Below are 24,423 nucleotides of genomic sequence, written 5' to 3'. Positions count from 1 at the left end.
GAGCTTGAATGTAGGCTACTTTTGCACGGAATGCATCTGGCCTGTTCTGGGTTGGCAACGGACGCTAGCCAACATCGGAAACGGACGTCTTCCAGCCAACTGACGTTGAACTTGCATTTACCCATTGTTGCAGACTAGCTAGCAAGCGGGCAGACATCCGTTTATATATGCAGCTAGCTAGAAAGTAGCCCCTCGTACATCTCCTTCCCGAAAAGTCCCGCGAGAAAAATAAAAAATTAAATAACCCTGCCCCGACAAATTTAAGACCTCCGAGTTATAAATTTAAGACCAGCATATGACATTTTTGACGAATTTAAGACTTTTTAAGGCCTTAAATTTAGAAAAATGAATTTAAGACTTTTTAAGACTTTTAAGACCTCCGCGGACACCCTGATATATATATATATATACATTAGGGATGCACCGATATGAAAATTTTGACCGATACCGATATCCGATATTAAAATTGCTGTTACGGCCGATAACCGATATTTACCGATATCGATATTGGTATAAAAACAAGTTTCTATGATGATTTTGTATACTGAAGAACATGTAAACACTGTGAATATGAAAAAGTTATTTCTTTCTTTATTTTACAAAACTTCGAACTTCGAAGTTATAGGGCATCCATAACAAACACAAGTTACTAAGAGTGTTAGTTTTAGGCTACTTTTACAACTTGCATCTATGAAAAAGTTTGGATCATAAATCCCAATAACGATCAAAAATCAAAATATCTTGACAAGGTTTTATAACTTAAATCAAATTTGCCAATATTCATGGAAACCAGACACTTGTCTAATAAATTACAAAAAGTGTTTCAAGTTTAAGTCAATTTCAACTCAAATCTGTGAAATAGGCTAAATCAATTATATCAAGGGAGGTTGGTTGTAAAAAATAATTGACAGCTGAACGTTGGGAAGGCCCATGCAAGTGAATGGAGCAGTCTACAGCATTGAGAAGAGCCGTGTGATAATCCATAATAATGTAAGGTTTAGAAGTTAATTCATATTTCAAAGTTGTAGAATAAGTTAATATAATTTATATTGGAGTTAATTTGCTAGAAATGTATTTACAATGTTTAGTCAGTTAATCATTCACATATTTATGTTACACAATTATTACTTACATATTTACATGTATACATATTTAACACAGTCAGGATATTCTGTTGAATCTGCCTCTCTGATTCCCTCACGTTTACCTCAGTCTAAATTCTAGCTTCTGATTGGTTAGTTCAGTCACGTGATGGGTCCGAACAAAGCAGTGTTGTGGTTGTTGTGAGTTGAAAAGTAAAGTAAAGTACCGCTTGAGAAAGTCATCCGACCTTCTCCCTGCTGTTCCACCACCACATATCGAACCCTCACGTTACAATAATTCAACTCGAGTTTTGTTTTTTTACAAGTGGTGGGTACAAAATGATTCTTGACGAAAACTGGTGGGGACGCGTCCAGCCTAAGTGACGCCTATGCCCAGCTCCCAACCAACTTTGAAAACAGATTAACAGCGATATTTTTTTATCGCCCGATAAAAGTCTTGCGTTAAAGCAGCCGTTAACGCCGATAACGGCCCACCACAAATATATATATGTATGTATATATATATATACTTTTTTTTAAACAGTAAGCAATTGCTGAAGGACGATCATCAGAGGCAGACTGTATTTTGAACTGGTGTTACTATGAGCCAAGCCTGATGGTTCTTATTCACCCAGCAGCCATCCTGGCTCTGATTGCTAGCTGGGGGGGGGGCTTCCCTCACCTGCTCCTCCGCTAGCTGAATGTCCTGGCCCCTGGGGGCCCCTGCCTCCTGCATGGCCCTCTCGCAGCGCCTCCAGGCAGCGTCCAGCTCTTCCATCTCCCGCCTGACCTCCGCCATGGCAGCCTCCCTCTTTGCCCTCAGCCGGTGGATCTTCTGCAGCCTTACCCTGGCCTCCTCCGCCTTCTTCACGTGGTGGGAGGTGTTCACCTTGGCCCTGATGTACTGGGACTGACCCTGGGTCAGCCTCTGCTCCTCGGCACTAGGCAACAACATTGATAGGATTTGATGGGACCGGGACAGTCCTAGGGCGCAGGGCGTGAACAACCACATGCGGACATCCTAGGAATGGCTAATTGAGTGACATGGAGGATGTGGGGGTAATCTTGAATCGTATGGGAACCATTTCAGTTAAATCAACCTCACAGGGAGGGGGTTTTACCAATAACCTTATGACACAATACGAACAAACGACACTACAGAGAACAAGCTCAGTGCTTCCTCCTTCTCTTCATTTCCACACACAGCAAGGGAGATGACTACTCACCGGAGCTCCTTCTCCATTGCCAGCTGCTCCCTGTTCAGCCGTCCGTGATCCTTCTTGAGGGCCTTGACGGTGACCTCGCACTCCTCCATGCAGCTCTTCTCGGCGGCCAACCTCTGCTGTTCCTCCCCCAGGGAGGAGATCAGGTTACGGGTTTCCTTCTCGTTGTGGTACAGCTCGAAGAGGATGAGCCTCAGCCGGTTCTGGGTCAGACTGTCAACCAGTGCCTGGTACTTCTTGGCCTGGGGAGAAGGTGGAATTCATGGGTCAATTACGTTATCCGTCCCAGCTTGGAAACTCGGGTTTTGCAGGACAGTAGTAGATTTAAAACTTAAAACAAGAATAAAATAAAATGCACAGTAGTAGAACTCTAAAGGGGGGAAACACTCTTGCCTCCGATTTCTCCTGGGAGATCTGCTTCCTCTCCACCGTGGCTGTCCTTTTCTTGTAGAACTGGAACTGAGTGTCATCTTTGGCCTTCTGCAGAGCCACTCTCATCGTCTCATACTGGGCAACGCACTCGTCTGATTGGCTGATACGCTCAAACAGCTTGGTCCTTTCCTTGGGGCTCTCCATGGCGATGGACTCCACTGCCCCCTGATGGGGAAATAATTAAAATACAAACACGGTGGACATTTTTTACTTTCAACAATGGGAGGAAAGAGGAAGATGAGCATTAGTTGCATTGTTCCATTTTGTCTTACACTTTTGAAGCGTAGGTTAGTTACGGCTGTGGCCTACAGGCTATAACTGGGACGCAGCTAGATGGCCTACTACCGTAGCTAGATGGCCTACTACCGTAGCGACTATTCAACACAGAAGTACAACTGGGACTATAGAAGTAGAGGGTAGGGCTGTGCGATATATCGAATATACTCGATATATCTCCGAAATAGCTGTGTGCGATACATAAAATGTTTAAGCGTCTTAGAGTACCATATTAAGCTCTATATAAATTTAATTTATTATTATTATAAAATTATTATTTCGTAAGTATCGAGTATTTTACGGTCATCTGTTTTTTTTCAAGCGGCAGCCGAGACTTGCCTTGGTTTCGTGTTCAAAACATTCTCCGGTGGCTTTCTCCCTCTACCTCACGCAGTAACGTGAATGGGGGGTAAAAAAACACTTGCGGCACACATTGACCAACCAATTCCACGCGACATCTAGGTGCGGAAGGGAGGGAACTAATTTTCAAGTTTCTTACGGTTTGCAGCGCCGGTCGGCTCAGTGTAGCATAGTGTATCCTAACCAATTCAATCGACAATTGAAACGTGGAAGCGGACGAACTGCTGGTACCTAAAATAACTAATAAGGGATCAGTGATCTGGCTGTTTTTTGGATATCGAGAGGAGGACGTGGAGCAAAACACGCCAATGCTTGTAACGTCTTGTCTGATCTGATGTCGTCATGGTTACCAGCTGCACGCTCCGTAACAGTTACACACACAATCAGAATACAAGGTGCTCCCTCGTCTTATGCTACTTCTCTAGCTATAGGTTGGCCTCAGAAAACATTGTTATTTACCCCACTTCAAGCAACCATAAAGAGTTAACTGAGACGTGTCCGCGTGGTTTGTTGGGGAGGAGTTATCTATCGGTCGACCCTGGCAAGGCGCTGGGGGTAGAGGTAGAGGGCAGCACAACTATAATTCCTAAATAAATCAATTCAATGGTCTCAAAAATATCGAACACATTGTATCAAAATGAGTTTATAATATTTTAGTTTAATTCATTGCAATGGCCTACATATAAAGAAAATGCTGTCTAAATTAGTTATTTGTGTAAAATATTTTTGGATGATTCAGCCTTAATGTTTACAAGCCTATTAATGTTTAGCTCTCTCTCTCTCTCTCTCTCTCTCTCTCTCTCTCTCTCTCTCTCTCTCTCTCTCTCTCTCTCTCTCTCTCTCTCTCTCTCTCTCTCTCTCTCTCTCTCTCTCTCTCTCTCTCTCTCTCTCCATCTCTCTCTCCTGAGCTGTTCAGTTTTATATTGCCCCCTTTTCGAATTTGGAAGATTGTTTTTGCAGTTTGTGCTTTGTTTGAATAATTTATTTTCTTATTTCAACTCAATTGTGATCAATCACTAACATGAAAATATAAAATGTTTTGATGGAAAACACCTGGGAAGTTAACCAAGAAGGGTATATAGTCTGCAGGGATTGTAGTGAAAACAGTAAAGGGTAAAAGTGTGATTTCATCGGGTCCTTTAAAGGAGATTTCAAAATATCGAGATATATATAGTTTATCGTGAAATGGAGAAAATGTATCGGCACGGGTTGACATTAAGGTTTCAGAAGCACTTGCCCATCGGGCAAGTACAGGTCAGGTTCAACTTGCCCGAATGTGGTGTTCACTTGCCCAAATTATAATCAGAATCTTGAACAGGCCTCTTTTTGCCAGGCACGCGGCCTGGTTGTGTCTTCAAGGGCTCAGAAAAATCATCCTAGCTCAGACTGAAGCTGAATGTTAGCTTCCACACATGTTGTGTTTAAAAAATAACAAACTTCCCTTTGTTTACTTATTTATCGAGCGTTCACATTGTGCCATTAAGTTTTTTCGATTTTCGAAAAAACTGGGTTATCTGTTTATGGTGGTTTTATTCGACCAGAATCAACTTTGTGGACAAAAATCACAAAGGTAATACTTAATTTTTGGTTGTTAAAAGAAAAGGGGACGTTTCTTCTTAAGTTGTTATTTGTGAGTTTTAGTCACAGAATGATATGGTTTGGACTGTTGGAATAAGTGGAGGCTCAGTTTTCATGTAATATATAGTTTGTGAGGGTCCAATTTCGTGAATAAGATCGCTATTGCTGTGCATGTGCACAGCTATGAAACCCAAAACCGTGTTCTTGCATATGACTTTCCTTGGTAATTTGCCTCAATCCTAAGTACTTCCAAACTGCACTCCTCCATCACTACTCCATTTTCCTTCTACCTAAACCGTTCGCGGAGGCGCTGCACTTGCGATGCTAGCTTTGTAGGCTAACCTTTAGCCAACACCTTCGAATCACGGCCAGAGAACGCACTGCGAGTGACAGAAGGCAGGGCTATATTCGCACTGAAGCGAAGCGTGTCTGAACTCGCTTTCCGAGAGAAGAGAAGACGGCGCGCTGATCAATTGCAAATACTTATATGTTGTGTTATTTTGCGGCAAACAAGGTTGTTCTGCAGTTTCTAAAAACATTTGAATAAATAGCCTTTATATTAACATCCACCCAAAATCCACTTGCCCGTTCGGGCAACCACAAATCAATCTCAACTTGCCCAAATATGACTTTTGGTTGCCCCGGGCAACCGTTAATGTCGAGGCCTGATCGGGATATTCATTTTTTCCCATATCGCACAGCCCTAGTAGAGGGGCTTAGGTTTTTCAATATATCAGGCTCAGTCTTCTCAAGATGTAGTGTCTTCAAGCGGCTTGTTGTCGACCAAAGGCCACCATTCAGAGATATCTTCCATCTTGAGTCTTTGTTGTTATACATTAGTAGACTGATGGTAGTGGTTAAATCAATCACCTGGGAAATAAGATTTCGGCTTACCTGGAATACCAGACAGTTCCGGGCTTTGGTCACAACGCCGATCGACTCCAGATCCTTCTTGTAGTTGGCCAGGGTTACATGTTCACCGTTCACATAATATTCTGATGAGTTGCCTGGCAGTTCAACAGTAGATTCATACCCATTTCAGATGCATAGCAATACACTATTCATTTTTAAGACTATTACATGCAAAAGTCCCCAAATGGGATTGTCGTCGTAGTCACTCAGGACTAATGTAAAATTACAGAATACAAGAAATAATAGCTAACATAGCTATGAATACTGTATATCTTATGTTTTTGGATATAGGAGTTTTGTTTAAATGAGGATCACGTCATTTAAAACGTTTTCTGGGATGAATAGAAAAAAAATCTCCAGCATCAAACTTAATTGATGTTGGAATAGAGACACATACATATATAACTACATTAACACTATGTATATGTAAAATAGCTTATTAAGGTAAAGTAGTATTACTACTATTATTAGTAGTAATTATGGATAGGCATTTTAAGAAATTACCTTGATCGATCATCGATAAAATTAATGATCAATTATCGATTTAATCGTAATTTTTTAGGGATGTCCCGATCCAATCCACGGCATCGGTCCGATATTTGGCCATTACACTGAATCGGATATCGGAGGGGAAAGAAATATGATCCGATCCGCGCAGCGTGTCCTGTAATAACAACAATTACGCAGCTCGCCCACTGCATCCGTCCGTCAACGGACGACGGAGGCTTGTCTGACGGATGGGGGAGTGGTATTTGCCGATGGAGCCACGATCTGATTGGCTGACGGATCCGTTGCAGCCTGAAAAGTTAAAATGTTCTCAACTTCTGAACGCAAGGGACGGAGCCGACGGAACGGACGGACCCACAATGCATTTCGGGATCGCCCCATGCAAAGTCAATGAGATCCGTCAACGGACGGATGCAGTGGGCAAGGGGTGTTAGTCATCAATTAGGCGAATACGCATGAGAGCTACCTGTTGAAAAACCATGCCAGTAGTGTGGCTGTATTTCAACCTTAAAGGTGCCATGGCATGAAAATCTCACTTTATGAGGTTTTCTAACATAAATATGAGTTCACCTAGCCTGCCTATGGTCCCAAAGTGGCTAAAACTTGCGTTCGGTGTAAAACGAGAACTAGGTGTTTTGCTCTCCTTTAAAAAAAACGGAGGCTCAAGCGCAGTGATTTGGAATGTGGTTTCCTATGTCGTCACACTGCAGTAAGCTCCTCCCCTTACTCTGCCTGGCCCCCCCAGAGACTTGGCCCGCCAATGAGACACGACCGTGCGAGCGCCACATGTGTGCGTGCGCGTGAATACACACACTGTAACGCAAGTGTTTCTTGTCGGTTCTTTGACGTCTCTTGTATTTCCACAACGAGACTGTAGTGGGTGTTATCGGTAGGAATAGATCTATTCCTATCTTGCAATCCGAATGTACTGTATATATGGCATTTACAAAAGTGGCAAGCTTACGTCCATATGTCTCTCGCGCATTCCAATTGATGCGTATATATGATCATTTTCTATTTCGATTGAGCCGTTCTTCCACTTCTAATCGGACCACAACTGCCAATGTAAACGCGGGAGAATTAACGATCAATACTCATTGCATTTTGAATATAGCATATAAATAGTTAATTTTTATATAAAATATTAATGATTAATCGAAAGTTTATCGTTAATTCTTCCGACGAATTCTCACGACTAAGACAATTTAATCGAATGCCCATCCCTAATCGGGACATCCTTATTATTTCTCTATAAACTATATTGAAAAATCCCATCGGTAGAAAATACAAAATACGGCATGTTTTTTCTCAATGAGGCCTATGTGGCGCTTGTAGAAGCCGAACAATGAGCCTATGGTGCTATTAAACGTTTGGAAACAATTCAAAAAGACAAAATCCATCCCAATTCCAAAAGGATCAAACTCCTTTTGATCGATTAAAATATCACGTGATCGACAAAATTCTTAACGATCAATGATCAATTAATCATGCTCACTCCTGGTAGTAATACTATTATTACTATTATTACTATGAGTATAACAGTAGTATTAGATTGTCATACTACAATAATACAACAATGTAAGGGAACGCGAAGTTGACGTCACACCGTGTTGAAAGCTACGAAATTCGCGATTCTGTAGTAGTCTACAGATTAAATATGCCCTACCAAACACATAAGGTAGCACTTTTTGATAGGGTAGCATGGTTAGAAAGACCATTAAACTCGACGAGGGACACTAAACAGCACTGTTCGTCAGACGAGCGTTAAAAAAAAAAACCTCTGGATAAACGAGTCACACCGAGCTAATCAAGAGCTCACCGGAGATCTTGCGGTAGTACACCCTCTCCTCCTCGTCGTGGTCCCCGCAGTAGGTCATGGACACGCCAGCAGGGCCGGGGACGGGCTTGCCGGTGTGGGCCCCGTGGACCAGGTCCTTGGTCTGCTTCACCCGGAGGGAGCTGGCCCGCTCCCCCAGCACGAAGCCTAGCGCGTCCATGATGTTGGACTTCCCTTGGGGGATATGTGTATTAAGTAAGGGATAATGCCCGACGAGGTGTCCATTATCAGGAATTAATGGGCGACGTGGAGGCGTGAACCGTCCGACGCGAAGCGGAGGACGGTTGCCTCCGCGAAGTCCATTAATTCCTGATAATGGACACCTCGAAGGGCATTATCCCGCTTATACCACGGTCACTTACCAACGGTGACCAAATTAAGACCATTAATTTATATTTTCATGCGTTTTACAATCTGAATATAAAGTTTTCCACAAAACATACATTTGTTTCCCTGGTTACGCCTGAGGGTCCGACTAATACCCGGAACCACTATTACACGCCCGTTGGGTTCTCATGCAACGGAAACGTTGTTCACTCCTCCAGTAATTAGGACGGGCCATAGCTACGACTTTAGAACGGGAGGTAGCGGGAGGTATTATAGTCCGCTCAGCTTTGTTTTGTTTCCCGTTGCTATGGTTACTACTATTTTAGAGACGATACGCCAGCTAGCGCATTAATTGAGAACGGTAAACAGACAATTTGACGGAACTACTTGTCCAGGTGTCCGTATATCAGTAGTTAATGCACACCCTGCATCCAATCAGAATCGAGTATTCCCGCAGACCGTGGTATAATCTTTGTTAATGTGTAAGCAAATTTTTAATAATTAAAATACAGCCCGAACACCGTCGTTTATACGCGCTAATGTGCGATGCGTCGGCTAAGGCTGACCATTGACTAGATATCTAAATTACGAACATATCATAAAAGTAAACATTTACCGGATCCATTCGTGCCGATAATACAGTTGAATCTCATGAATGGCCCTAAAGTATGCTTTCCTCGCCATGATTTGAAGTTTTCGACCTCGATTTGTTTCAAGTATCCCATTTTTCTTCCCTGCTCTGCGTCGACCCGCGAAAGGAGAGTGACAAAATGGAGGCCAGGATCACAAAAGTTCACCTACATAGAGGACCGCTTTCCCGCCTCAACCCTTTTAATAGGTCCATTCTCCACCCCGGCCGCCGAGCGTAAAAGTCACCGCCCCCCCCCCCCTTTCAACGTTTTTTTTTCTTCAACTTTTGATTTACTTATTTTTGCTCTGAATCAAATGTTTTATGGTCACGACTAATTTGACGGAATATCGGCTTGTTCCAGGCTTACAACTCTTTAGATAACGATTTTCTGCAGTCCTTGGAGAAGATGAATGGGAAATCAGCCTTTCATTAAGGGGGCGGCCCCTGTTACGCTCGACGTGAGGCGATAGAACTTTAATTTTTGTAATGCCATAATAATAATAATAATAATAATAATAATAATAATAATAATAATTATGTGATTGAATGATGGTCTTTTATTTTGTGTTTTTTGTATGGTCCAGTCTGCATCCATAGGAACATTACCAATAAACATCCCCAGTCATAATCATAGACTGTAGGTGCTATGTTCCTCATACCAGTTTCATTACATGTATCCCATTTCTTCAGGGTTTACAGTGACAGTTTACCTGTATTATTAGATTTTTTTGTACCGAAACACAAACCCACAGCTCCATGACAGCGTTATAGATGCTTTATTGATCAATGCTGGGTGTAGTAGGGGTTATCACGGACATACTCCATGATGTGCTTTAGGGCGAGCCAGGTCTCTGAAGCGGTCGGGATGATCTGGTTGGCCGGTAGGAGGAATCCAGATAGACCGGTGTCCCTCAGTTCAAAGGCGAAAGAGTACTTGATGCCGGTATCGTAAGCCCAGTCGATGCTGCCGCCGCTGGCTGGATCTGTAAAGGATACGTCATTTATTTAGGTATTTTTTTAAGTAGTTTAGTCTTTCTCTTTGTAGAACGAATTCACTTTCTCAAACCCTCTATTTGCCCTTTGAAAATTTTAATCATGCCATAGTGTCTGTCCCAACTTCACTACCCCACTACTTTCTGTTTTTCGTTATTGCATGTATTTTCTTTCCACTGAGGCACGAGTCCCTCTGCATGCGCCTCATTGTGCTCAATCCGTGCCATGTTTGATTAAAGTGGTGAGATGTGCCACGGTGTGAGTTTCTTCCAACACATTGGAGTACGTGCGCCTACTGCCCTCTAGTGGACTGCAGGAGTCAAGAAGTGTCACTTACAGATGATTTTGCAGATGCTTCCAACCTCGTAGCGGGTTCCATAAAGGGAGGCCAGTTTCTTGACTGCGGCCTGGCCCACAGTGTCCTAAAGAGAACCAAGAAGATACAGATGTTACAGATAATAATAGTTATTATAGTAATAATACAGAATTAATAATAATACACATGTTGCAGTGTCTACAGCTACGGAACAATAGCAATCTGTTGCACAGTATCCAACACATCTTGCATTTACACGTTCAAAAACGATGTGTACAGATTTATATTTTGAATTTGACCACTTTCTATGTTTTATGTATTTTGGTTATCCGTGCAGGTTCCTACTCTACCTCCAACTGTGATGTTGAAGAGCCTTTAGAAGCAGTTTCACACCCTATCGAACCATCTACTCTATGGTGGCATCAGACATGGCTGTAGGATGATTTCCAGATCAGTGGTTGTCATACGGGGGTACAGCAGTTGCATGAAGCACAGTCCCATGTTTCTGCTTAAATTGTGAGTATTGGCACGGTTTTAATGTTTATGTTGACGCTGCCAATTAGAACAAAAAAAACATTATTTATGTTCATAAAAAAAACCTCCCTATTTTGTGCCGGTAAAAGACACTCTGAGAAAGAGTTTGAGAACCACTGATGTAGATCCAAACAAAACAGGGCCTCTATAGTGTGTTCGTCCTCACCAGTTCGGCCATGTCAGGGATGTCCTTGCAGGAGTAGCCGTGGGGGTACATGAGGAGCTGGGAGTAGGCATGGACGGAGATGAAGGACTTGAAGTTTCCGTGGGCCTTGATGAGGTTCACCACGTTGCTGACCTCCACTTCGGAGTTGGCAGAGGGGCCGTGGTACAGGTCGGAGCAGGGGTTTCTGCTGGTGCCGGGGCCTGGGTCACACATGCAGGGGGAACACGCGCTTTGTTAAAGGTATTGGGCGTGTGTCCATGATTTGATTGTTCCTCAGAGATATTGTATGAAATTGTTACTTTTTGGTTTTTGGATTGAATGATTATTATCTTTGGAAAGTCTGCTCTTTGTGAAATGTAGGGGAAAATGTTTAATACCATGCAATTACCATTATGTATTATATATATAATATATAACAGTAATTGTATGTTAATGCACACAGTATATGCATACTGTGTGTTCAAAGTAGGTTATGTGCATACTGTGTGTGTGTGTGTGTGTATATATATATATATATATATATATATATATATATATATATATATATATATATATAGATATATATATATATATATATATATAGATATATATATTAATACAACAGTGACATTTTTCAGATTCATTCTCTACAGCTTTCTGGTCGCTGATGGAACCATTGCCTTGGGGAACCATTGTTTTAACATATCAATGATGTGGAAAACCACTGCCTTTTGGTTGCACCTCCAAAGCCTGAGTCCCAGTTCCTGTTGGGGTCCGCTCCGCGACAGTTAGAGCCAGGAGACCTAGAGCGGGTCTTACGCCACATGCGGTCCTGCAAGCCAAAGCAAACAAGGCATTCTTTCATTGGCACACTTCTAAACTTCAAATAGATAGTAATTGTAAACGTAGTATATTTTCAACAATGTTAGTGAATTACTATTCTGTAATGGTGATCCTATTGTTAGCGCTATTGGGAGTTTTCCAAGGAATACATTCTAACTGCGGTGTCCTTACTTACACCGCCTGGGCAATAAGAAACATATTACATTGCATGTTGTATTCAACAATATCTTTCATGAATTTTCTCCATATTTCGAATTGTCATTTTAACCAGCTCATCATCGAATTTTTCTTGTTGTGAAAGTTTTTCTCAAGCCCTTTGGCTATAGTACTACTTTTGTTTTGGTAAAATGCCCTGGAATGACCTTTGGGACTGTATTAGTTTCAGTTGAGTCAGGGCTAGCTGTTAGCCTCCATTGCTGTGAATGTAGGAGTCAGCCTCATAGCTAGCTGTTGGCTTCCAATGTCATGGGTATATCGGGGTTAGTGGTTAGCCTACGTTGTCTTGGGTGTAGGAGTAGCCATCAGGGTTAGTTGTTAGCGTACGTTGTCGTTGGTTTATGAGTAGCCATCAGGGTTAATTGTTAGCCTACGTTGTCGTGGGTGTAGGAGTAGCCATCAGGGTTGGCCAGCAGCAGCATGTAGATGTCCATGGTGTTCAGCAGTGAGGTCAGGGAAGCATCTTTGCCGTAGTCCACCGCAATCTGAAAACCCGATTACAAAGTGATGGGGGTGAGCTCAACTCTTGAGCCACGTCAGCCAGGGTGTTTGATTGAGTCAGGTGCTTCAGACTTGATCACATGATGACATCGCCCATCATGGTTGACTTGGATCCTACTAGTTCACATGGGAGCGGTGTTTCTCTACCTTGTTTGCGGTCCAGATGCCGGTGGCGGGGGATACCCACTCCCGGGCGTGGATCCCGGTGTCGATCCAGATGGCGGGACGGTTGGTACCGCCGGTGCTGAACTGAATGAAGACGTAGAAAACGGACACATGTCGTAGAGAGGATTCAGCCTAACAACCTCTGATGGAGATCAGAGGTTGTTAGGTTGTTAGGTTGTTATATCTATTCCCCCACACCTATCAAAAGTCTCTTTATCTCTCGTTCTCTTGTGTCTCTCGCTCTCTCCTCTCTTCTCTCTGTCTGTCTCTCTCTCCTCTCTTCTCTCTCTCTCTGTCTCTCTGTCTCTCTCTACTCTCTTCTCTATGTCTCTCTGTCTGTCTCTCCTCTCTATTCTCTCTCTGTCTGTCTCTCTCTGTGTCTGTCTCTCTGTGTGTTCTCTCTCTCTGTCTGTCTGTCTCTCTCTCTCTCTCTCTCTCTCTCTCTCTCTCTCTCTCTCTCTCTCTCTCTCTCTCTCTCTCTCTCTCTCTCACTCTCTCACTCTCTCTCTCACCCTCTTACCTTTAGGACGTACATGGGTCTGTTCTCGTATGACGACCCAATGAGTACTTTGGTGACCAGCTTGGGATGTTCAGCCACCAGAGTGTCCATCCAGTTGTAGATCTGCATGGGACGAACACACACGCACGCACGCACACACACACACACACACACACACACACACACACACACACACACACACACACACACACACACACACACACACACACACACACACACACACACACACAAATGCACTGTATGTAAGTCCCTGTGGGCACATGTCTGAATAGCAAACAGCCGTGAGTGTCAGAGAACCTACCGCCTCCAGCCTCTGGTAGGACCCAAAGTTGTACTCCGATCCACTGCGCTGCAAAGCCTCACTTTCCTTCATCTCAGCCTCCTGTTCATCCAGAAGCTCCTACACACACGCACACAAAGACAAACATACACGCACACATACACATACATAAACATACACAAACACGGGCACATGCACACAGAGACACGCACACACACACACACACACATACACCGCCACACAGACACACACACACACGACACACGTACCCACATATACAAATACACACGCACACAAAGACATTCACTGATGGTCAGAATGTATAATTTTATCAGCATTGATGTTATTTTATCATGCTGTATTGTTGCCTTGCCAAGTAGAAAATGAATTGATATAAATGTGGATAATAACGTTTTAGAATGTCTTCATTCAGAATAACGTGTTGCATGTTAATCTATGACTTCCCTTCTGGCTCTGCTGGGAGTTTCCATTATTTGGAGGTTCTTCAGTGACCCACCTGCAGGTCATTGATCATGACGAAGAAGCGGATGTTGTGGGTCTGCAGGTAATCCTTGACTCCGTTGAGGCTGGCCTGGCCCACGCGGACCTCCACCGGCCGCCCCACAGACACCGGGTGGAGCCAGAAGTCCACCTGCCAGGAGAGGAGGAGAGACTTATCTGTGTGTGTGTGTGTGTGTGTGTGTGTGTGTGTGTGTGTGTGTGTGTGTGTGTGTGTGTGTGTGTGTGTGTGTGTGTGTGTGTGTGTGTGTGTGTGTGTGTGTGTGTGCGTGCGTGTGTGTGAGATTGTCTTTTTGTGCATGTGTGTCTGAGTGTGAGTTTGTCTTTGTGTTTGTGTATGTATGTTTGTGTGAGTTTGTCTTTGTGTTTGTGTATGTGTCTGTGTGCACGTGTGTGTGTGTGTGTGGATTTGTCTTTGTGCTTGTGTCTCTGTGTGTGCGTGTGTGTGTGTGTGTGTCTGCATGTGTGTATGTGTGCGTGCGCATGTGTACGTTTGTGTATGTGAGGCTGCGTCTGTGAGTGTGCGTGTGTGAGTGTGGGTGAGTTTGTGAATGTCTGTTTGTGTGTGCGTGTCTGTGTGCATGCGTGTGTGTGTGTGTGTGTGTGTGTGTGTGTGTGTGTGTGTGTGTGTGTGTGTGTGTGTGTGTGTGTGTGTGTGTGTGTGTGTGTGTGTGTGTGTGTGTGTGTGTGTGTGTGTGCGTGTGTGTCCTCAGCTCACCACCCAGGCCTGCTCATTCTCCAGCGCCTGCAGAACCTGGACCTGCTCCTCAGCTTCCAGGTGGACCCTCAAGACCTGGTCTCTACAGGACACAAAACCAGAGCTCCAGTTTACAGCCAGGCACGCAACTCCCGGACCTTCAATATTACAAACAGCAGCTGTTAAGGGAAGTCTGTTGTATTTGTATATGGCTCTTCAGAATCACAGTAACAATCTTAAAGGGCTTCCCAGGCCACCATTGACAACACCTTCTAACCATAAAGGGCAAGGGAACACTCTTAAAGCTCAAGGAAGAAACTTCTGAAAAGGAAAACCGAAGAGGGGTGTTAATAAACACCCGTATCCTAAATCTATACATGCATAGACAATACACGCCACAATCTAAAGCCCACTCACCCATTGAAAACCCTTTTGCCCAGGGCTGACACAACGAGCAACAGTAGTAACGCAAGCACCTTCATTCTATCTGGGAGCGCTCCGGACTGAAGTCACGTCTGCAGACTGAGGATCTGTTCGCTGGCTTTATACCCTAACCCAAAACACAGACATGTGTTCGCTTCCCAGGATTAGGTTAGAGATGGTTGGTTTAGGTATTAAGTTAGAGATGGTTAGATTAGGTATGAGGTTAGAGATGGTTAGTTTAGATATGAGGTTAGAGATGGTTAGTTTAGGTATGAGGTTAGAGATGGTTGGGTTTAGGTATTAGGTTAGAGATGGTTAGTTTCGGTATTATGTTAGAGATGGTTAGCTTAGGCATGAGGTTAGAGATGGTTAGTTTAGGTATTAGGTTAGAGATGGTTAGTTTAGGCATTAGGTTAGAGATGGTTGGTTTAGGTAGTAGGTTAGAGATCGTTAGTTTAGGTATTAGGTTAGAGATGGTTAGTTTAGGTATTAGGTTAGAGATTGTTAGTTTAGGTATTAGGTTAGAGATTGTTAGTTTAGGTATTAGGTTAGAGATGGTTAGTTTAGGTATGAGGTTAGAGATGGTTGGGTTTAGGTATTAGGTTAGAGATGGTTAGTTTAGGTAGTAGGTTAGAGATGGTTGGGTTTAGGTATTAGGTTAGAGATGGTTAGTTTAGGTATTAGGTTAGAGATGGTTAGTTTAGGTATGAGGTTAGAGATGGTTAGTTTAGGCATGAGGTTAGAGATGGTTAGTTTATGTAGTCGGGTAGAGATGGTTAAATTTAGGTATCAGATTAGAAATGGTTTATCCATCCCTAATCCATCCCTGTGTGTGTATGCAGGGCCGCCGGACTGCGGGTGTAAATTACACAGTTGTGGGGGGCCCAAGGCAGAGGGGGCCCATGGGAATAAAAAAATAAATAATTATATCTGTAGAATTTTCTACCATCCCCTAGCGGTAGGAGCCCCCCCGTCAACAATTGCTTCCCCCCCTCAACAATTCTGCGCAGGGGGCTGATAGGGGGCCCATCAGCACCTCTTCTATACAGGGCCCAGAATTTGGTGCTACGGCCCTGTGTGTGTGTGTGTGTGTGTGTGTGTTGTGTGGGTGTTGTGTGTTGTGTGTTGTGTGTGTGTGTGTGTGTGTGTGTGTGTGTGTGTGTGTGTGTGTGTGTGTGTGTGTGTGTGTGTGTGTGTGTGTGTGTGCTTGTCATGTAATCGAACACGTGGAACTGTGGATTGTGTTGTTTCACTCTTTGAACATGCTATTCTTGTCTCTGTTTGACTTTCCAAAGACCAGGTGAAGATAGTGGTCTTTTTCCCAGGTCGAAATGCTTGGGGTGAACACACCTGGACCAACACCAAAGGTGATGAAGTTTGCTGGTATATATCCTTCATTAGTCCTCAGATCAGTCAATCGTATTTGTACAGCCCCTAATGACAGTAACACTCTCCCTTTGAGACGTTGATAGAGCCATTACAGCACTTAAAGCCACAGAGTAATAAGTGTTCATGCAGAGCTTGCCACAGTATTTACACGCTATTTATTATGGTATTCATGTATATTTATTATTTATATTGACACATATTAATATATATTTAGATTAAAATTAATTATTTATTCATATTCTCTCAACCATAGACTATTCTGCACACTTCTCACGCTACTGAGTCTGCGCAAAACAAACACGTGATCGGTATTTACGGAAGTGTGTCCGTCGTCGGTCATCGTTCCTCTTTTATCATAACCTGCTGTATAAAAAACAAAGCCAACGCGTAACGTCGCATCCTATTTCCCCGTGTGAATAATGCCTTTTATTTAATTCAACAATCAACGGACCTAGGTTGGTGTGTGCGTCGGCTCATCTAGCGGTATGATGTAGTTAGACCGCGGATCAGAAGGATAAAACGACCAGCTTATAACCAATGCTGAGGTCATTACTGCAACCGTCCCGCTGTTAAACGACGGTTTACAGTGCTTTGAGGCTGCTGTGGCCCTTCTGTCCATCCATAACCCACCCATCCATCCATTATCCATCCACTAGCTGCACCGGCACCATGGGGGCCGAACAAAGCGTGGATGCAGAGCACAAGCACTCTGATTACACCTCCACAGGTAAGACACGTATCTGTATTGACGGTTCAGTGTGTGATGGGGGGCTAAGGGAGTTGTATCCAGGACATAGATATGAGATGCGTTAAAATGCACAGAGATTTAAACCGAGATCCTAGTAGTGTGTCTTTGAGGTCCGCTTTGAGAGATGAATGCTGAATGCTGGTGTTGTCTCCTCCTCCGCCGCAGTGATGCCCTCCCCGGCGAAGCAGAAGGCGAAGATGGACGACATCGTAGTGGTGGCCCCAGGTACCACGGCCCTCAGGAACATCCACAGCGACCCCGACGTCATCAAGCTCCAGGAGATCCCCACCTTCCAGCCACTGCTGAAAGGTACCTGCATCCCCAGAGGGTAGAGTGTTAGTTTAGTTGTTAGGTTAGATATGGTTAGTTTAGGTGATAGGTTAGAGATGGTTAGCTGAGGTACTAGGTTAGTGGTGTTTGGTCGAGGTATTAGGTTACTGGTGGTTAGTTTATGTATTAGGTTAGAGGTGGTTAGTTTAGGTATTAGGTTAGATATGGTTAAGTTTAGATATAAGGTTAGTGGTGGTAAGGTTAGGTATTAGATTAGAGATGGTTCGTTTAGGTATTATATTAGAGATGGTTAGTTCAGGTAGTAATTCAGAGATGGTTAGTTTAGGTATTATATTAGAGATGGTTAGTTTAGGTAGTAGTTCAGAGATGGTTAGTTTAGGTATTATGTTAGAGACGGTTAAGTTTTGATATAAGGTTAGTGGTGGTTAGTGTGTGTCCGAGAGACATTTCTAATGGCAAATGGCATCCATTAGACACTCATGTTAGATGGATAATATATATCGATAGCGTCCATGCAGTCTTTATTCATGTTTCTGATGGGATCAATATGCGACCGCAAGCCGAGTACAGAGAGTGTTGGGTAACAAATGGGACAGGGACATACCCCGTCAGTCAGTAGAGGGAAGATATGGTGACCAGAGTGAATGACAACAGTGGTATTTCTAGACCTATGCCCATACACAGTTTGAGTTCCATTTCCACCGTCCACTTCGACATGACTTCCAGTTTCGGTGCGCTCAGACCCAAGACCCTGGTCTTACTCTGAGCCAGCGCTGAGCATTTGAAAGGCCTTTTCCAGCCCCCTGTCCGGTCTCTCCTCCAGGCGTGCTGAGTGGCCAGACGTCCCCCATCAGCGTGAGCCTGGAGCGGCTGGACTCGGCCCAGGTCATGCAGCTCTGCCTACGCTACCAGGACCACCTGCACCAGTGCGCCGAGGCAGTGTCCTTCGACCAGAACGCGCTAGTCAAGAGGATCAAGGAGGTACGCCGTCAAAGGGGGGGGGGGCGGAGGGCCGACCCTTTCTCGCTCTGGTCACTCTCTCTCGCTGTGTGTGTGTGTGTGTGTGTGTGTGTGTGTGTGTGTGTGTGTGTGTGTGTGTGTGTGTGTGTGTGTGTGTGTGTGTGTGTGTGTGTGTGTGTGTGTGTGCACCAATGACTCCCACTATCTACTACTCTCACTACTCTCTTAAAAATTGGCATCATAATAGATTAAAAAAGGTTAAAGGGATACTTCACCAGGGGAGATATGAAGGTTATATGAAGTAAATAATTCTATGTATTATAAATGTGCAAAAAAAAATTGAAATCGGTTCATCCTAGCCTGAAAAAAGGCAGAAAGTGTCTCTCTGGCTCAAAAGTAAGAAATCCCCCAACTACCACAGTGCATTGCGCTCGCTGCACGGCCCACCTGTTTCTGTTTGGAGGGGTAAGTACCCATGATCCTAGCGCGAGTGGTAGCGCGAGCAAACCTTGTGCAAACATATTACCGTGGTACATTGACTAGTTTAGACTTCTGCCCTTGTTCTTTCAAACGCATCATTTGTATATTGCTGTACAGCAGAAAAACATTTGCTAATTACAGTAGCTCAGCACAGTATTTGTACTCAACCTCTTCTCCCCAGTTGAAATAAGTGTTTATCTTATACAGTAGACCTACTTTAGTATAACAGCATTTGGGTTAGCGAACAAATCACAACAACCAACATGAATTTAATGTTATATTCATGAAAAAAAAATATTTACAAAAAAATAAAACGTGTAGGTTGCGTTTGCTACAGTCAAAATAGTCAGAGCTCATCTTGAGCATCGACTGTCTCCTGGTAGCCACGGTACAGCCCAACCTGTGCTAGGTAAATAGCTCTAATGGCCTGGACAACACAGGAAGCCGATACTGTCTAAGAAAGAAAGAGAACAACATTAGCAAAGCAAGATAAATTATGCCTTGAGTAGCCTATACAGCATTACACAGACTTCAAGCTAACGTAACGTAGCCTATGCTCTGCCAATAAGATTGGCTACTTTCGGAAAACTACATTGTCACGTTCCCGAGGACTCAAAACTATTGTAGCCAATGTGTAAGTAAAAAAAACAAACACTTGCTCTATGCTCAGACGTCTGTTTCTCCCGGCGGGCTTTGGCTGGCGTTTCCAGTTCACTTTCTGGGTCCGGAAGTATGTATCCAGTACCCAACTGTTCAGATGAGGCGTAAAGCCTGGGTGACAGGTTACACACATGGCCCCGTCCTCGCCAGATTCAGCCATTTATTCTAGAAGAAACTGGCATCGTTGAAATTCGCTGCAGCACAGGGACTCTGTGTTAGTGTCTATAGGCGCACAGAGCAAACCGGCGCGCTCCGGCTCCTCGTCCTCGGCAACAGGCAAGGCTTGTTCAGCTGCAGCCGCAGCAGCCTTCTTTTCTATTTGTGTCAATTCTTCCTGGCTGTATTCTGGCTCGCACTATTAGCCCTAAATGTCTGAATCCAACAATATACTTCAAAATCCACTTTGGCTGTTTCACCTTGCAAATTTGTTCTCTAGCTAAGCGGTGAAGAAAGATGGCGGACATTGTGTTTACATCTCATACGCGAGCTCCCGCCCCCCCTCATTCCTTATTGGTTGGCTCACAAATTTGACGTCATCTCGGGAGAAAATTAGATCAGGAAAGCTGGGCCAAGGGAAGACCGTGTTAGACTGAGGAGAATATATATATTTTAAATATATTACAATAGCGATTTTATATGGATAGAACGCCGGTTCTGAATGGCTGCAGTATCCCTTTAACTATTGTATGATATTGTGTGACATATTGTTCTCTCCCTCCCCCTCTCCTTCTCTTTCTCTCTCTGTCTCTCTCTCCCAGATGGACCTGTCGGTGGAGACCCTGTTCGCCGTCATGCAGGAGCGGCAGAAGCGCTACGCTAAGTACGCGGAGCAGATCCAGAAGGTCAACGAGATGTCCATGATCCTGCGCCGCGTGCAGATGGGCGTCGACCAGACGGTGCCCCTGATGGAGCGGCTCAACAACCTGCTGCCAGAGGCCGAGCGCCTGGAGCCCTTCAGCATGCGGCCCGACCCCCCGGGGACGGACCCCGGCCCCCCAAAATGACACCCCCCCCCCCCCCCCGACTGAGACACAGGGCTGGGAAGGGGGGGAGGGAGCACCTGGAGCCCTTTAGCATGATGCCCAACGCCCCGGGGATAGACCCGGGCCCCCCCAAGTGACCCCCGGGGAGGGAGGGACTATTAGGAGAGAACGGGGGAGACAGGGGGAGAGAATAAGTGAGTGAGTGTGATGGTGTGTGAGTTAGCGGGGGATAGAGGGGTGGAACGGCGAAACCTGAGAGACTTGAATGAGACTGATGAATCCTGGTTTAACTTCCTCTGCCTGAGAGGTCGTGGATTAATCCCTCAACAGAAGGAACTCTGATCCCCTTATGTATTTTATCTCTTTATTAGTATGCGTTGCTGCCCTAGCCCCTGCTCCAGTCAATTAAAATAAGGGCCCCTTTATTTCACTATGGCCGTGGCTTTTAACTGAAAAACTGCCATCAGTGAAACGGCCGATAACGAATATTATTTTAGACACAATTAGTATTTTGTGGTGAAATACAGAAGGCTTATTAAATGTTGGCTTACTGTAGTTGTACTGTGTCAATCCCCGTCCATATAGAAACATCATTCATCAACCCATTGACGGCTGAACGAGCGTCATGACCGCCGCTGTCCTCAAGGGGGAACTGTCGCATCAGAACTAGTGGAAGCGTTAAAAAGCATCCCCTGTTGGACTTTCTATTTGGATAAGGAACGTCTTGGAAAAAAAAAAAAAGTCTGCCTGCTTCCTGAATGAAGCAGCATGTGTGTGAATGTAGAATATCTAAAGTGTTAAAAGGCCTGGACAATTTAATAATAATCGCCTTGCACTGCCGAAAACATGCTACATTTTCACACAGACACTCGTGTTGATTTCTTTGCAAGCCCATAAATCTTAAGTTTTCAGTTAACAGCGTTTAATGTCGTCCGTTCTGTTTCCGGTGAGGCGTGTACTTTAACGAAAATGCTCCTAATCTTTCCAATTGTTTTAAGGGACTAGGGAGGCGTTTTCCAGAAACTTCTTTCACACTGGATGATCAAGTGCATAAAGTGTTGCTTATCTTTGAGGCCACATGGGGGGCCGTCAGTCTCCAGTCCAAAGGACTAACCGAGAGACCTCTCCTTGCAGTGTGTCTGCGTGGGGATCCCAACAGCAGCAGGCCAGGGGCTCCATGCCCTGGGTCTACCCAGAGGGGGGGGGGGGGGGGGGTCTTGTAATGAGACGCACGTGGATGTTACTCCACAAGCGATCATTAAAGTTATTGACTCTCGAGGCTCCCTTCTCTGCAGAAGTGATGTACAGACGTAAATATGATGTTGTAAATGGTCAACGGACTGCATTCATACGGCGCTTTTCTAACCAGTGGCCACTCAAAGCACTTTACAATAGCGCCTAACATTCACCCATTCATGCACACATTCACACACCGACGCCAGTCAATCACGCAAGGCGACAGCCAGCTCGTCAGGAGCAGTTAGGGTGAGGTGTCTTGCTTTGGGATATCTCAACACTCAGCTAGGAGGAGCCGGGGAGCGAACTAGCAACCCTCCTGTTACCAGCCGACCCGCTCTCCCTCCTGATCCACATGCTGTTGTATTCTCGTTGGTAGCTCATGGTCATCGGCTGATGACACGACAGGGTGTTGGTACCAAACGCCTCGTATTGTGCTGTGTTCAGGATGAGGCCTCACAGTGCTTCCAGCAGCTGGGACACAAACACACCTGGGCTCCGTTGCCCGGGGCTAGAAGGGGGGAGGTGTGGGGTCTCTTCGGGGACTCCACCTCGAGGCCTTTCCCTCAAGGCTTTATGCTGGCATTCTGTTATTCTGCCTTTATAAGCGTTTATTTGGAGGAAATAACTGCTTTATAACGGATTAGTAATTGAAATGAAAACTGTATGAAGGGGTACTGGCAAATGTACCATACAGTGACACTTAACCTACTCATTTAAGTGACTCAAAGGAGGAACCTCATATTTAACCTGAAGTGAACGAAAAAATGAATTCCGTCACAAGCTACGATGTGTCCTCCTTAAGCGTCTGTGTTTACTTAGAAAACACAGCAAAACGCCCGCTGTTGATGCCGAGAGACGACAGTATGCGGGGTAAAGGTCTGACGCGCTTCTTTTAAAGGAGACATGGTGTTTTCCCAACAAGTAAACATAGTATTTGAGTTCCACAAAACATGTTTTTGAAGCTTTTTGCTGGAAATAGCTTTTAGGAAAAAATATCTTGCCTACCGCTTTTCCCCTCTGTTTCAGTCCCTTCAGAATGCGCTGTTTCTGGTGTCTGTAGCTTTAATGCAAATGAGCTGCTGCCCATTGACCAATGAGCTGTCAGACTGAACCACAGCATGGAGGAGATGGGATTGTTGCCGTTTGCGGACTCCTGGAGCTCTATATCTATGTCATATAATATAATAATAATTAAATTACACATGGGTAATTATAAATATATTTAATATCACGGCCAGAAGCTATGTGCGCCTCGGATGATATTATGAATCATAAAGACTGCATCTGACGTCTCTGGTATTCCACAACAAGTACAGACTCGTAGTGGGGGAAATCCCGGCCATGGTTGAAAGGAATTAGGGGAAAGGAACTTTGGCCTTGACTCTGAAGTCAATGAACTGCGACATGGAGGAGAAAGGGAGTGTTCTCCGGGAGCTGAGCCACCGGACTTGCCGCCATGCTCCTCGCGCCGGAGCTGCCGGACTGCCACCGAGACCTATCCCCACCAGACCTTCCAGCTTCGGCGGCATTTCAGCTCCCGGAGTACTCCGCCGGACCTGCCGGACTGCCGCTGAAGCTTCGGCGGCGGCCGATCGGCTTCGACAGCGGCCAGATTGTCAGTCCGGCGGTAATTCGGCGGCAGTCCGGCAGCTCAGCTCCGGGAGTACAATCCCTTTCTCCTCCACGTCTCCTCCTCTGGACTGCCGCCGAAGAGAAAGGGATTGTACTCCCGGAGCTTAGCTGCAGGGCTGCCGAAAAGTGTTTTCATTATATGTCCCCTTTAATCGTTGTGCAGAAAGTCCTTTGATATGCAATCTTCTTACATGTGGAAATTAATCGCGGTGGAAGCACCCCTTAACAGCCCTTGGGGCCGTTGTCAACGGGAAATGAAATTGCGGTTTGCTTTCTAGAGAAGGTTGGATGTTTCATAGAAGTTTCTTACAATCTCCTGCAGAGTCCTGCCTCTGATGCTCTGAGCTGTGTATTAGCACCACCAAATGATACAAAACAATTCTCCACCAGGAAATTCATTTGTCTGCAATGGAAGAAGAATCCAATTTCTATTTCATATATTTCATTTGAATATAAATCAAAGACGTGCTTTTTTTTTGCTGCCTTTTCCTGTTTTGTCCGGTCAAAATTGCAACTGTTTCCATTAAGCGAGGCCGTCTCCCCCGCTCCTCTCGTCTCCCCCGCTCCTCTCGTCTCCCCCACTCCCTCTGTCTCCCCCACTCCCTCTGTCTCCCCCTATCCTCCTCGTCTCGAACGCTCCTCCACTCCCCCGCTCCTCTCCTCTCCCTCTCTCCTCCTCGTCTCCCCCACTCCTCCTCGTCTCCCCCTCTCCTCCCCCGCTCCC

General features: G+C 44.8%; 3 protein-coding genes across 3 annotated transcripts in view; 1 reads left to right on the top strand and 2 right to left on the bottom strand.

Annotated features, from left to right (window-relative positions):
- smc1b (structural maintenance of chromosomes 1B) overlaps window positions 1-9,363 on the bottom strand; it is a 32,819-nt gene extending 23,456 nt beyond the window's left edge. Inside the window, exons 1-6 of the mRNA XM_030365236.1 lie at window positions 9,151-9,363; window positions 8,190-8,381; window positions 5,846-5,958; window positions 2,699-2,902; window positions 2,309-2,547; window positions 1,765-2,023 (exon numbers count right to left, since the gene is read on the bottom strand). Coding sequence (XP_030221096.1) covers window positions 1,765-2,023; window positions 2,309-2,547; window positions 2,699-2,902; window positions 5,846-5,958; window positions 8,190-8,381; window positions 9,151-9,259 — 1,116 coding nt within the window. The 5' untranslated portion in view covers window positions 9,260-9,363. The remainder of the gene's footprint in view (window positions 1-1,764; window positions 2,024-2,308; window positions 2,548-2,698; window positions 2,903-5,845; window positions 5,959-8,189; window positions 8,382-9,150) is intronic.
- A 559-nt stretch (window positions 9,364-9,922) lies between these two features.
- On the bottom strand, window positions 9,923-15,440 carry cpa4 (carboxypeptidase A4). The gene is made up of 11 exons (XM_030365287.1): window positions 15,312-15,440; window positions 14,916-14,997; window positions 14,196-14,330; window positions 13,700-13,798; window positions 13,399-13,500; window positions 12,861-12,962; window positions 12,587-12,697; window positions 11,895-11,985; window positions 11,175-11,374; window positions 10,496-10,580; window positions 9,923-10,148 (listed from the first exon to the last, which is right to left on the bottom strand). Exons 1-11 carry the CDS (start codon window positions 15,374-15,376, stop codon window positions 9,949-9,951), a joined length of 1,272 nt encoding a protein of 423 aa, XP_030221147.1. The 5' UTR covers window positions 15,377-15,440; the 3' UTR covers window positions 9,923-9,948.
- A 1,561-nt stretch (window positions 15,441-17,001) lies between these two features.
- On the top strand, window positions 17,002-21,744 carry borcs5 (BLOC-1 related complex subunit 5). Its single transcript, XM_030365311.1, has 4 exons — window positions 17,002-17,433; window positions 17,620-17,763; window positions 18,569-18,726; window positions 20,604-21,744. Exons 1-4 carry the CDS (start codon window positions 17,376-17,378, stop codon window positions 20,847-20,849), a joined length of 606 nt encoding a protein of 201 aa, XP_030221171.1. The 5' UTR covers window positions 17,002-17,375; the 3' UTR covers window positions 20,850-21,744.
- Window positions 21,745-24,423: the final 2,679 nt, after the last annotated feature.

This window comes from Gadus morhua, chromosome 9 (assembly GCF_902167405.1).
Source record: "Gadus morhua chromosome 9, gadMor3.0, whole genome shotgun sequence".
Classification (NCBI taxonomy): domain Eukaryota; kingdom Metazoa; phylum Chordata; class Actinopteri; order Gadiformes; family Gadidae; genus Gadus; species Gadus morhua.
This window is presented reverse-complemented; position numbering and strand designations above follow the sequence as displayed.

Coding starts and splice junctions, on each gene's coding strand:
- cpa4 (XM_030365287.1), bottom strand. CDS start 15,376: ATGAAGGTGCTTGCGTTACTACTGTTGCTCGTTGTGTCAGCCCTGGGC. Junction 11,375..11,894: donor CTGGGACTCAGGCTTTGGAG/GTGCAACCAAAA, acceptor TGTGTGACCCAG/GCCCCGGCACCAGCAGAAAC. Junction 10,581..11,174: donor TCCCTGACATGGCCGAACTG/GTGAGGACGAAC, acceptor GGTTCTCTTTAG/GACACTGTGGGCCAGGCCGC.
- borcs5 (XM_030365311.1), top strand. CDS start 17,376: ATGGGGGCCGAACAAAGCGTGGATGCAGAGCACAAGCACTCTGATTAC. Junction 17,434..17,619: donor CTCTGATTACACCTCCACAG/GTAAGACACGTA, acceptor CCTCCGCCGCAG/TGATGCCCTCCCCGGCGAAG. Junction 18,727..20,603: donor TAGTCAAGAGGATCAAGGAG/GTACGCCGTCAA, acceptor TCTCTCTCCCAG/ATGGACCTGTCGGTGGAGAC.